This window comes from Martes martes (assembly GCF_963455335.1).
Source record: "Martes martes genome assembly, chromosome: 8".
Taxonomy (NCBI): Eukaryota; Metazoa; Chordata; class Mammalia; order Carnivora; family Mustelidae; genus Martes; species Martes martes.
Window position 1 is genome coordinate 47,897,582 of NC_137895.1, and position 13,678 is coordinate 47,911,259.

The following is a 13,678-nucleotide window of genomic DNA, read 5'->3' on the forward strand; positions in this document are numbered from 1 at the left end:
GGGGAGAAAAAAAAAAGTTACTTAAAGTACATTATCTCTTGGCCTCTTAGCTTCCTAGCTCATCCCTGCAGTCCTATTTCCTCCTTAGATCCCCCTGCACAATGACACTAGATTAAGATTCTGGGTTACTATTACATCAGTATTATTTTCCCCATCAAAATCCCCATTCAAAGGCTAAATCCCTTTGACAGTCAAGGTTCACACACGACCATATTAACATTTTCATCTTCTCTCCAACTAGACACTCCCTCCCCCGCAAATCCCCCAAATATGAGCAATCGGCCAGATCTACATTTTTTTTTCCCTCAACCAAACTTGGCACTTCAACTTGCATACTTTACCTCTCTCACTGGAGTAACTTCATAGTTTTTAAATCCCACTCATCCTTTTTTGCTAAAGCTTCTGTCAATACCACAATTAAAAGAGCACTTCTCCTTTTAATTATCTTTACTGATTACATATTAAATATATTTATATACATAATTATAATTTTAAACATATATTATGCATAATTTTGCTTGCATGAGTCCTAGATATCGGAGTTATACACACCTTAAGAGTTAAAAACACGTCTTAATCTTTTTATCTTCAGATTGGTAGAATGCTAGTAGCTACAACCCACATAGTAATTATGAGATTTATTTTTTTTAATGATTTGAGTGAGCAAGCAAGCGAGAGAGGAACAGGGGGAAGGGCAGAGGCACAGGGAGAAGCAGACTCCCCGCTAAGCAGGGAGCCTAACCTGAAGGCAGACGCTTAACTGACTGAGCCACCCAGGCACCCCATGAGATTTATTTCATAATGAACTTTGAGAATAATTTCTTTGGAAGAGCTTTCAGACATAATTCTTTTAGATTTTTAAAATTCTGCATCAGCTCATGTGGTTCCTCATTTCATAGTGTAAGAACCCTAGTGAGACCATCAACCCCATAATATTTGCAGTCAGTGACTAACAAGAGGAACATATACAAAGCTGAAAGCTAGAACTAGAAAAAAGAGGAATACAAACTGAAAGGTCTAAGAATCAAGATACAAACATTCTTCTAGATTTGCCACTTTAACCTTGGACATATTTAACCTGCAAAGACCACAGCTACTTCATCTCTGAGAGGAGTTTGGATTAAATGATCTTTAATATCTATAAAAATGAAATATTTTATAAACACTAAGGTCAAAAGACTTTTTTATAGTGAAGTTATTTAGGAAAGCAGTAGTAAAAGCAAAAATGACAAGCTGCATTTCAATTTTTTTTTTTTTAAGATTTTATTTCTTTATTTGACAGACAGAGATCACAAGCAGGCAGAGAGGCAGGCAGAGAGAGAAGGTGGGGAAGCAGGCTCCTTGCTGAGAAGAGAGCCCAATGTGGGACTCGATCCCAGGTCCCTGGGATCATGACCTGAGTGGAAGCAGAGGCTTTAACCCACTGAGCCACCCAGGTGCCCCTGCATTTCTAATTCTTTTTTTTTGTTTTTAAAGATTTTATTTATTTATTTGACAGAGAGAGAGAGAGAGATCACAAGTAGGCAGAGAGGCAGGCAGAGAGAGAAGGGAAGCAGGCTCCCTGCAGAGCAGAGAGCCCGATGCGGGGCTCGATCCCAGGACCCTGAGATCATGACCTGAGCTGAAGGCAGAGGCTTAACCCACTGAGCCACCCAGGCGCCCCTGCATTTCTAATTCTTAACAAGGACTCTATTAACAGGTTAAAATTACACACCAAGCTAGGATACAACCTCTAATAAAGTAATCTAACAAATTGAATATGTCAATTAACTAGAATTTAGCGCACTAAGTTTAGAATATGGGGATAAATCACAAGACAGACTGAAGTCTCAGCAAGTATCTTCTGAGGTACGGGTTGGCAAAGTACAGCCTACAGCCCATCTACTTCTATAAATCCAGTTTTACTGAGCCCAGCCATTTCCTGTCATCTACAGCTGCTCTAAGCCTGACAGCACACTGAGTAGCTGCAACAAAGACCACTGGCCCACAAAGCCCAAAACAAGTTCCTAACTGGCCCTTTACAGGAAAAGTTTGCCAACTCCTGTTCTAGGGTGCTATGAAGAAAGTAAATTAAAAGCTGTTTTTTAACATTTTGGCTAATGTTCAAAACAGAATGACCCAGGAACCTTTAAAGTATCGTACATGTAAAAAGCAACAGAAAGATCTTAAATTTTGAAGTCAGAAGTCCCTGGTTTTTCCCTCAATTCCAACTGTGGCAGTTATGGGATCTTAAACAAGTTATTTAAAACCCTCAAGTTTATCTTTCCCATCTGTAAATGGAATTTGAGGCTACTGAAATATATAAACTGCCTAGTACAGAGCCTAGAATATAGCCTTAGTTCATCAATTTACTAAACCCGTAAGCAAGATGGAAGACAAATGCACTTTTCTTTAACCCCCTTCACAAACTGGCAAACACCACCACCAAATGAGGACTGTAACATTTTCATATCAGATAAACTAAAATTAAGGGAAAAAACCCTGCCCTACCAAAAGCTTTCACAACTAGAAACTAAGCCTGAAAAACTAAAAACTTAGTTTTTAATAGAATTTTTAGAAGACAATATAGGATGGGACTAAGAGAAAAAGAAATACCCTCTGTTGCTTTGGTAACAAGGCAATGTCCCAGGTAAAAAGCAAAAACAAGGACTTTAAATATCATTTAACTAGAATTCTGAAACAACTTTAATAAAGACTGTAAGTTTAACAGGGCACAGGAGTTCTATTTAAATCATTTCTAAGGAACAGAATTATCCAAACATGGGGTTTGTGTACATGTCAAGCTTTCTTTAATTGGATTCAATTTTCAGACTGGCATGTTTGCCCTCAAGATCCTGTATTTTTTTTTCCATAGCATTTATTAAATGTCTAAATTACCTGTTTCATTGTTGATGATGTGTCTCCTGATGAGGGCAGGGACCATATCTACCCTGACTACCACTCCACCCCAGTGCCAGACAGAACCTGGCACAGAAAACACTGGCCAACCGACTGACTGAAGAACTTGCTCTCTGTGCCATCTAGTGGCCTGCAGAAGTAACAGCTCTAGTAAATCCCAACTCTGGAGGGTCCACCTGTATCCATTAAAATCACTTCTTAGAAAAGAAAAATGTAACATAATATGTGTAAGAAGTAACAATACAGAAAAAGTAAGAATAAGGTTACTATCACAACTGATTCAGTCCCCTACACCTTCTAGGAACTATTAAATGATCACGAATATCCAAAATAATGACACTGAGGTACTACCAGATCAAAAATAAAAGTTCCATTTTTTATATTGTAAAGACAAATGTTTAATGACAAGAAAATAATATTTCATTTATCAGGAATTATTGTTAACAAAAAAAAAAAGATTTTTTTAACCAAACTTCTTTCAATAACATCTCTGAAGAATTTTACTCCTAATGCTTTGGGATTTTGCATCAATAATCAGAAAGTGCTAAAACTCTCCCACCATCCATGCAGTAACATACCTACATTCCACAGCCTTAGTAAACAGACCTTTCCTGATATCTAGGCCTTTGTATGGCAAATGTGTACCTTAGACTATGGTGACTAATTTGTTGGTAGTTACAATAATAAAGATACTATTACTCTAAATATTCAAAACAAACCTGCCTTAGAATTCTAAGACAGCTAACTGAATCAAATTTTTTTTTCCCTTGTTTTTTAAAAAGTAAAACAACAAATCCTCAGACTACCCTATACTCCAATTTATTTGAATTTACTATTGGTGCAGTGGCTCACAAACATTCTCCAATATGTAGGATGAAATTAACAACTATTAATATTGGTACTGATCTTACCAACACACCCCACAACTATCTCCCACCCTTCTCTCAAACCTGGGGTTGGGAGTAGAGATGATCTATACAGTAGTTTTATTTTTAAATATTTATTTATTTATCTGAGAAAGAGAGAGAGTGCGCGCGCATGCACACATGCACAAGCAGAGTGAGAAGCAGGCTCCCCACGATGCAGGGGATCGCAGGACCCAGGGATCATGACCCAAGCTGAAGACAGCCACTTAAACCAATCGAGCCACCCAAGCAGCCCTAGTAGTTTTTTAAGATTTTTTTTTTTTTTTAATTTGACAGAGATCACAAGTAGGCAGAGAGGCAGGCAGAGAGAGAAGGGAAGCAGGCACCCCGCCAAGCAGAGCCCAATTCGCGGCTCGATCCCAGGACCCTGGGATCATGACCCGAGCCGAAGGCAGAGGCTTTAACCCACTGAGCCACCCAGGCGCCCCAGCCCTAGTTTTATGGGACAGAAAAATTGAGCACTGTGTATGACAGCAACTGCATAGCATATATGTGCATTTTATCCACTTAATAGGACTGCTAAAACTAGATTTTAAAAACAAGAGTCTTGTTTTTTTTTTCTTTAAAGATTTTATTTATTCATTTGACAGCACAAGCAGGGGGAGCAGCAGGCAGAGGGAGGGAGAAGCAGGCACCCCACAGAACAGGGAACCCCACGCAGGCCTCTATCCTAAGACCCCAGGACCACAACCCTAGCGGAAAGCAGACATTTAACTGACTGAGCCACCTAGGTGCCTCAAGAGTCTTGTTTTATTTAAAATGAAAAGATTACCGGATTTGATGGCGTCCCTGTTGATTCACTGCTACTGCTTCTTTCACAACATATCTCCCTTATTACACACAGAGCAAGGCTTTCATCAAAGGAAAGGGAAATACTATCAGACTTGTGGCGCTTTCTCTGCCGTTCTCCAGGTAATTCATCTGAATGTTCTTCTGCATACATAAAGACAGACAAGTTAATTAAAACCCTATATTGTGATTCATTTGGCAAATGAGTTGCCTTAAGTACCTACTTGTACCAAAACTTTATTTCAATGAAATTAAACAGAAAAACAGTCAATTACTACTATTTCAAAGGTGAACACTTCTACTGGTTCTGTCCAACTGAGAGCTATGACAGAATGCTGTATTTTTGGGGCACCTGGGTGGCTTAGTGGGTTAAAGCCTCTGCCTTCGGCTCGGGTCATGATCCCAGAGTCCTGGGATCAAGCCCAGAATCGGGCTCTCTGCTCAGCGGGAAGCCTGCTTCTTTTTCTCTCTCTCTGCCTGCCTCTCTGCCTACTTGAGATCTCGTCTGTCAAGTAAATAAATAAAATCTTAAAAAAAAAAAAAAAAAAGAAGAATGCTCTATTTTTTTTTTTTAAGTAAGCACTACACCAAATGTGGGGCTTCAACTCACAGACCCAAGATCAAGAATCATATGCTCTACTGACTAAGCCAGCCAGGTACCCCCAGAACAATACATTTTAAAAAATCTTTTCAAGCTTGTGGGGTATGTGGCCTGATAGGAGGAACATGTGACTCTTGATCTCGAGGTCATGAGTTTGAGCCCCACACTGTGTGTAGAGATAACTTATGTACATACGTAAATAAACTTAAAAAGAAAAAAGCTTTTTAAGCTTCTTTCAGAATGTCATCTCCATTAAGTCACAACTTTCCCCCCCCCCCAAAGATTTATTTATTTATTTATTTGACAGACAGAGATCACAAGTAGGAAGAGAGGCAGGCGAGGGATGGGGGGAAGCAGGCTCCCTGCTGAGCAGAGGGCCCGATGTGGGGCTGGATCCAGGACCCTGAGGTTATGACCTGAGCCAAAGGCACAGGCCTAACTAACCCACTGAGCCACCCAGGTGCCCATATCACAACTAATTTAACACATGTAGAGCTTTCATGAACCAATCTAAATTTTTGTTAAAAGCATACTGTAGTATTATGCTTAGCGAAATAAGTCAATCAGAGAAAGACAATTATCATATGATCTCCCTGATATGAGGAAGTTGAGAGGCAACGTGGGGGGATTGGGGGGTAGGAAAGTAATAAATGAAACAAGATGGGATCGGGAGGGAGACAAACCATGAGACTCTTAATCTCACAAAACAAACTGTGGGTTGCAGTGGGGTGCGGGGGCGGGTAGGGAGAGGGTGGTTGGGTTATGGACACTGGGGAAGGTATGTGCTATGGTGAGTGCTGTGAAGTGTGTAAACCTGGTAATTCACAAACCTGTACACCTGGGGCAAATAATACATTATATATTAATTACAAAATTAAAAATTTTTTTAAAAAGCATACTGTAGGATTTAAGATTTGTTTCTGAAAAGAATGAAAAATGTTTAATTTACTTCGATGGTTTTTTTTTTTAAAGATCCACCTATTTTAGAGAGATCAAGCAAGCATGAATGGGAAAGGCAGAGGGAGAGAATCTTAAGCAGATTCCATCCTCAGCACAGAGCCCGAAGCAGGGCTGAATCCCATGACCCCAAGACCATGACCTGAGCTGAAACCACGAGTCAGATGCCCAACTGACTAAGCCACCTTGGCACCCCCTACTTAGAAGGTATTCTTAACATTCCACAATTTCCTCAGTACCCTGTATTTTCAATAGGAATCAAAACCAGTGATGGTTTCTTTTATTTTAAATAATGAATTATCTCTGACTTAGAATGTTACCAAATCTGTCAGGAACATAAATGAGTCTTACCATGTAGTATATTGAATATAAAAATAATTGCCAAGTGAATTAAAGAGCCAAACACAAAGAATAAAACCATCCAAATACTTGTAAGAAAATTTTCTTATAATACCAGAGTAAGGAGTATAACACTGCAAAGCTCTCAAGAAAAAGTTTACCAAGATTAGACTATGTTAATTAAGGTTTACACAGCAAAATAAAACTTAAAAAGCAAATGTCAAACTGGGAGAAAATATCTGCAACATACATAAAACAGTTACTATCCATTATATACAAGTCCTCCCACCAATTAAGAAAAACAAAACCTGATTTAAAAAATAAAAAGTCACGGGAAGCCTGGGTGGCTCAGTCAGTTAAGTGTCTACTTTGGCTCAGGTCATGATCCCGGGGATCCCGGACAGGGCTCTCTGCTAAGCAGGAACCTGCTTCTCCCTATCCCTCTGCACCCCCTACTCACACATGCTCTCTGTCTCAAATAAATATTAAAAAAAAAAAAAAATCTAAGATATGAAAAGGCAATTCACAGAATACAAAGAACTAATAAACATATGAAAAAATCTCCTATCTCTTACTGACCAAGGACATGCAAATTAGAACAAGATACCATTTTTCACCCGTAAGAATTATGAAAGTTAAAATGAGAGAGAGTTTCAAAAGATTTGAGAGGATTTTGAAGGGGCGGGGTGGGAGGGTGGGGGAACCAGGTGGTGGGTATTAGGGAGGGCACAGATTGCATGGAGCACTGGGTGTGGTGAAAAAACAATGAATACTGTTACGCTGAAAATAAATAAAAAATTTAATTAAAAAAAAAAAAGATTTGAGAGGACATTTTTATACACTGTTGGCAGAAATGGAAAATAATCCATTTTGTGGGCAACCTCTATTCTAGAGATTGAAAGAGAAATACCTGCATAACCACTTAAGGATGTATGTGGCAAGGTGTTCACTGCAGCCTTGTACGTAAGTACCAAACAGGGTTATGGGATTAAATAAACTATAATCCATATGCCTGAAACAGGTACAACTCGCACACCTCTGCTCACTCCATTTCCTTCTCTTGACCTTCCTAGCCAGAAGACATCTTTTTCCTCTTAATTCCCCACTGTTATATCCTATATTTTAAGTAATTCTGTGTTGATGTTCATAAATAGATCACAAGTGTTTTTTTTTTTTAAGATTTTATTTATTTATTTGACTGACAGATCACAAATAGGCAGGGAAGCAGGATCCCCACTGAGCAGAGAGCCCAATGTGGGGCTCGATCCCAGAATCCTGGAATCATGACCTGAGCTGAAGGCAGAGGCTTTAACCCACTGAGCCACCCAGGCGCCCCTAGATCACAAGTTCTTAATAAAAGTTCTTAGTCATGTTTGTATTCCCTACAAAAGGTGATCTTGGTTGAAGCCTAAACCATGCTGATTCATAATTTTTCCTCTATAAATAACATCTGGGGCTTTTTTTGTGACTATTGAAGTATTACTCATTATAGATATCTTAAAAAAATTGCAAATTTTTAAATGTTTATCAATTGTAGTGCTACCACTGAGATTACCATTAAAATTTTACTGTAATAATTTTCCAGTTTTTAAAATTTCCTTTTAAAAACGTATTTGAACCACACTAAAATGTACAATTTGGGAGTGGTTTTCTCTGAAATCTTCTTTTACATTACTCTTAATGGCTGCAGAAGATGGTGTCTGTGACATAGGTTCATATACAATTTATCGTTTTTTTAAAAAGATTTTATTTATTCATTTGATAGAGCATGAGCAGGAGGGAGAGGCAGAGGGAGAAGCAGATCCCCAGTGTGCAAGAAGCCTGACATGGGCTGGATCCTAGGACCTGGAGATCATGACCTGAGCCAAAGGCAGATGCTTAACCATCTGAACCACCCACATGCCCCTATACTGTTCATCATAATTCAACGATTTAGTCTACAAATCTGAGCACCTCCTTACTGTCTGGCACAGTGCTAGGCCGTGGGTATACAAAAGTGAAGTCAGCCATCATCCCTGCCACCAGAGTTTAATTTCAAATATCAAGGCAACTGAAACATAATTATTTACAAGCTATAATGAGTACTATGAGAAAACAAGCAGGGAGCTAAGGAAAGGAAGAGAGAATCACTTTTCTGGCTGGTTAGGGACAGTCTCTCTCAGAAGGTCACTTAAAGCAAAAACAGAAAAACGAGGAGCTGATCATATAAGCAGAGATAGGAAGACTGCTAGCAGAAAAAAAAAATCTGTCTGCAAACATCCTTAAAGGAAGAATTTTTGACTTGAGGAACCAATTAATTAGTACAGTGGAAATAATAAAGGTGGGGGGAAAAGGCCAAAAACCGGGTTAATGGTAGATTATGGCCTTGTAAGCTGAGGGAAAAAGTGTGGTGTTTTGTTTTAAGAGTCTTCTTTCTTTCTTTGAGAGAGAGAGAGAGAGAGTACAAGCCAGGGGGAGAGGGAAAAGGAGAAGCAGACTCGCCACTAAGCAGGGAGCCCAACGTGGGACTGGATCTCAGGACCCTGGGAGCATGACATGAGCTGAGGGCAGATGCTTAACCAACTGAGCCACCCAGGTACCCCAAAAAGTGTGGGTTTTATCTGAAGTAACAAAAGTGGCTAAGTTCGAAGAGATACAATTCAATTTACTTTTTACCATCTCTTTCAGTACTACATGATGGAACACAAAAGCAAGAGCAAGAAAAATCAGAATGCTGTTGCTATGGTCAAAGAAGATATGGCAATGGCCTGAACTAGAGTGATGACATTTTCTACCATATGTCTTCAATTATAAATGATGCTGTAATTAGTGCCTCTATATATATAATCCTTGAATTTCTGATTATATCTCTAGAATAGATTTCTAGAAGTACAGTTACTGGAATAATGATAAGAACTACAAACCTTTTTATAACCCATAAAGGTCTAACACCAACAACTTATACCAACAGATACATCAATAGTACATCAGTACCAACACACAAGCTAACAAGGATGAGTCAAAAATTCATCTTTGCTAATTTGATAGCCTAGGAAAAACACTTCTGTATTTTTTATTGTGTATAAAGTGAAATCACTAAAATCCATCCCCTCCCTCCTATTTATCAGTCATTTGTATTTACTATGAAAATCTTGGGTTTTTGCCCTTTTGGCTATATGGATTTTGATATTTTAATCAACTATAGGGGATTTTTTTTTAAGATTTTATTTATTTACTTGACAGACAGAGATCACAAGTAGGCAGAGAGGCAGGCAGAGAGAGAGGAGGAAGCAGGCTTTCTGCTGAGCAGAGAGCCCGATGCAGGGCTTGATCCCAGGACCCTGGGATCATGACCTGAGCCAAAGGCAGAGGCTTTAACACACTGAGTCACCCAGGTGCCCCATAGGGGAACTTTTTATGTAATAAGGGTATAGCACTGTCAAGTTTAAAGTGAATATCCTTCAAACACATTATAATTATCTCATTTCTCGTTTAAACTTATTTGGAATTCATTTTGGCATATGGTACAGACAGAACTTGTTTTTTCTTCCCCAGATAACGAACCATTTGTTCCAATCCCATGCAGTTAACAAAACATCCTCTGTCCTTAAGGCACTCTGCCCTCATGTACACTCTAGTCCAGGTTTGTCTATTCTATCTCACTGATCTGCTGAACTCGTCTTTCATCTGAATCATACAGTTTTAGTTAGTATGACTTTTGACCAGGCAACAGCCTCCTCCACTACCTTTTCTCTATAAAAATGTTTTAGCTATTTTATCTCATCTTCAGGTCTAGAGGTTACTCATTTTGCTTATTTTAAACTCAGTGGTGTGTTTTGTCACTTATTAGAAACAACAAATATTTTAACTGGTAAGGTAACTAAGGACTAAAATAAGAGTTTATACACTTGTTCTCTATTACCTTGAATAACAGGCTGCTGGCTAACTACGAATTCCAGTGGAGCCCAGGAAACTGTGCCTGCTATAGTCAATCAGAAAAATGTTGCTAAGAAAGCAATTTTTAAACCAAATAAATCACATAAAAATAAGAATGAAACTCAGAAATTCACCTAAAGCAAAAAAAAAAAAAAAAAGCGCACAATTTCATTAAGTCTAAATGCATTCATTTTATTAGAGAATAAAGAGTGAAAAGCTTTTTGAAAGTGTTAAATAATCATATATACCTGTCTCACTAATTGCTCTCCTTCTAGATGAGGTAGATGGTCTAGAAACCAAATCTGAAGATGAAGGTTTCTCTTCCTGCAACTCTTGCACAGGGTCCTAAGCACCCAAAAGGGGGAAAAACAAACAAAAACGAATTTTTAACACCAGGAAGCTAAAAATAATTTAAAATAACCTAACTTTCAAGAAACATCAAGCTAGAATGTGTTCATTTCAAAGATTACCTTTTGGTCACTCCCACCTTCAAGGTAACACCGATTTTCACTCACAGATGTGCCTGAATCTGATGATTCTGATGGGGGGAAAAAAACAACATAACAACAGAGAATCACAAAATAGGAAAAAAAACTAGTCTGTCAGTCCAAGACAAACTCCTTACACAATTTAACCTTCCAACAAACAGTAAATGTGTATCTCCCAGGAGCCCAACCCATGCTAGATACTGGAGATGTAAATAAGATAATTCAATTTTATTTTTTTTAAAGACCTTATTCATCTATTTGACAGAGATCACGAGTAGACAGAGAGACAGGCAGAGAGGAAGGAAGGGAAGCAGGCTCCCCACTGAGCAGAGGGCCCAAAGCGGGGCTCCATCCCAGGACCCCAGGACCATGACCCGAGCTGAGGGCAGAGGCTTTAACCCACTGAGCCACCCAGGTGCCCTAAGATAATTCAATTTTAATACAGAGTAGTTTTCATTAAGAGTAACAAAAGGATAATAAACAGGACAAAAGAAGTATTATAAGATAAATCAGTGAAGAACACAGAGCAATGATTATTTGGTAGGGACAGGGCAGGGTCTGAGGAAAAAGGAATCAGAAAAAGTTTCACAAAGTAGAATTTGAAGCAGCAGGACTAAAAAAGTCTATTCCAGACTGAGGAACACCCTGTGAAAAAAGCATCCAGAAGTGAATTACCAATGCTTTGTTGTGGGGAATTACAGGGAGTCAATTATTCCTGGTATGTAAGCAGGATGACAAAGGACCCTGTGTGTCTTGTGAAACTGCACAAGGACGGCAACAAGCTGCACTTTCGCCCTCAAGCCTGCATCATCGCATTCCTCCCAGCAACACTTCAGAAGCTGCCCTGTGGCACTGCTGCAGCCACTCACCATTAAAAAGGTTTAATCCAATAGATAAAACTGATTTGCTAGCTCACAGCAAGTTTTTTATCCAGGGAACAATAAGGAACCCCTAACTGGTCATTTTAAGCAGAGGAGCAACAAATTACTTTGGCAAAATAGAAGAAAAAGAGAGCAGAGGCAGGGAAGCCAGTACTAAACAGTTACAGCAATAATACAAATGTCAAAATACTAAAGCCTAAACTAAGGCATGGAAAAAAGATCAATTCCAGAGAAGTTAAAAAGGTAAAAACCAACAAGGCCTGGTGTCTGATATAAAAGGCAAGGGGGAAAGGTGTCAAGGACTCCAAGATTCTGCCGTGGATGGATAGATGGGTGGTTCCATTCACCAAGAGAGAAACTTCAGAAGGTAAACAGATGAAGAAGGAAAGATAATGAATCACGTGGATGAAACTCATTCAGGTAGATGGGTTTAATTTGTAGATGGATGTACAGACCTAGAGCTCCCAAGTCAAAATTTTAGATAGGAAATATGCAGTTGCCAAAGGTCATAATTAAATACTCTTTGTTATTCCCTTGGAAGCATTTTCATTTTAACAGGTATGTCAGGCCCACGCATTAATATTCTGAAATTATTCACATTATCATAATAGTTTCTTTATATTATGGGTTATGTATTATACTGATTTTAAGTTGTACATATAGACAGGTTATATTTTGTTTTAATAGAAGACCTGTTACAATTCAGATGTAATAAAAAGGAAGTACTAGATGTGACAGGTTGAGAACAGTTACAGGAGTTCTGAAGTTAATTCTACTAACTAAAACCTGAAACAAACCCAGAACGGAAATAACCTAAGTAATCTACAGGTTACCATCTCACTAATATAATTTTCCTAGTAATCTACCAAGGTTTCTTTACATGAATGAATGAACACAGGGATAATATTTAAGAAAACTGAAAATACTACTATAATAATATAGTTGTTTGTTTTATTTGCCTTCATTTGATTTCATAAAGAGCTTTGTAAAACATTAAAACATATCACCAGTCTAACAGTCACTTTTACTCTAGGATAAGAGAGTGATGCCCTTTTCTGCTCTTAAGTCCTAACTATGGAAGAAGATTCAACTCAACACATTTATTAAACTTCCTATTAATAAAATACTCTAGTGTTGATGCATAATGCAAACCTGATCAGGATACAAGAAAAAGAAATACAAACAAGTATAATAAAACAACATAACAATAAAGTCTCAATACAGAGTAGTGGAAGGACAAAAGAGTGGCCAGTTCACTGCAGGAAGTAAACAAGCTTCTGAGAACAGTCTTTAATTATAATTCAAGTCTGGGCTTTAAAAGGTCTATGGTGGTTGGGAGCCAGCTCCTACTGCTACTCAAAGCAGACTGTGTACCTTTCTTACCAACTCCATATATGTAGCCTGAAAATGGCCAAGGTGGGAGTTATTTACACCATGGAACTCAGCAAACACCAAAAATCAGGGCTTTTCCCCCTGAAAAATGGGTTGTTAAACATTTATCAGCATATCACTGTATATGTTTATCTCTCTGAAATAAGAACCCAATGCTTTCATCAGAGTATCCAAGGAGTATGTAACCCAAAAATAACTAGTTAAGAACTGCAAGTCTACAGGTAGGGAACTTAAATGACACTTACCTGAATAAACTGATAAAAGTTTTAACTATTATAAAAAACAAACAAAAAAGGGCTCATCCATTCAAACTGTCCTACTTAGCTATCTGTATTAACTTCCCAAGCCTTTCAATACATGTTTCAAGGTCTGATCACATGTTGAGTAAGCATGGCCTTGAAATTATCTACCTTTCAGAAACAACAAATGTTGGTGAGGATGTGGAGAAAAAGGAACCCTCATGCACTGTTGGAGGGAATGCAAACTGGTGCA

The 13,678-nt window shown here is 38.4% G+C and overlaps 1 protein-coding gene across 6 annotated transcripts in view; it reads right to left on the bottom strand.

Annotated features, from left to right (window-relative positions):
• MDM2 (MDM2 proto-oncogene) overlaps positions 1 to 13,678 on the bottom strand; it is a 29,796-nt gene that overhangs the window by 6,073 nt on the left and 10,045 nt on the right. For 5 of the 6 annotated variants that reach the window (XM_080810567.1, XM_080810570.1, XM_080810569.1 and 2 more), the window contains 3 exons: positions 10,896 to 10,963; positions 10,674 to 10,770; positions 4,597 to 4,757 (listed from right to left, as the gene is read on the bottom strand). In XM_080810567.1, coding sequence (XP_080666693.1) covers positions 4,597 to 4,757; positions 10,674 to 10,770; positions 10,896 to 10,963 — 326 coding nt within the window. The remainder of the gene's footprint in view (positions 1 to 4,596; positions 4,758 to 10,673; positions 10,771 to 10,895; positions 10,964 to 13,678) is intronic. The other variant, XM_080810571.1, reaches the window with a different exon arrangement.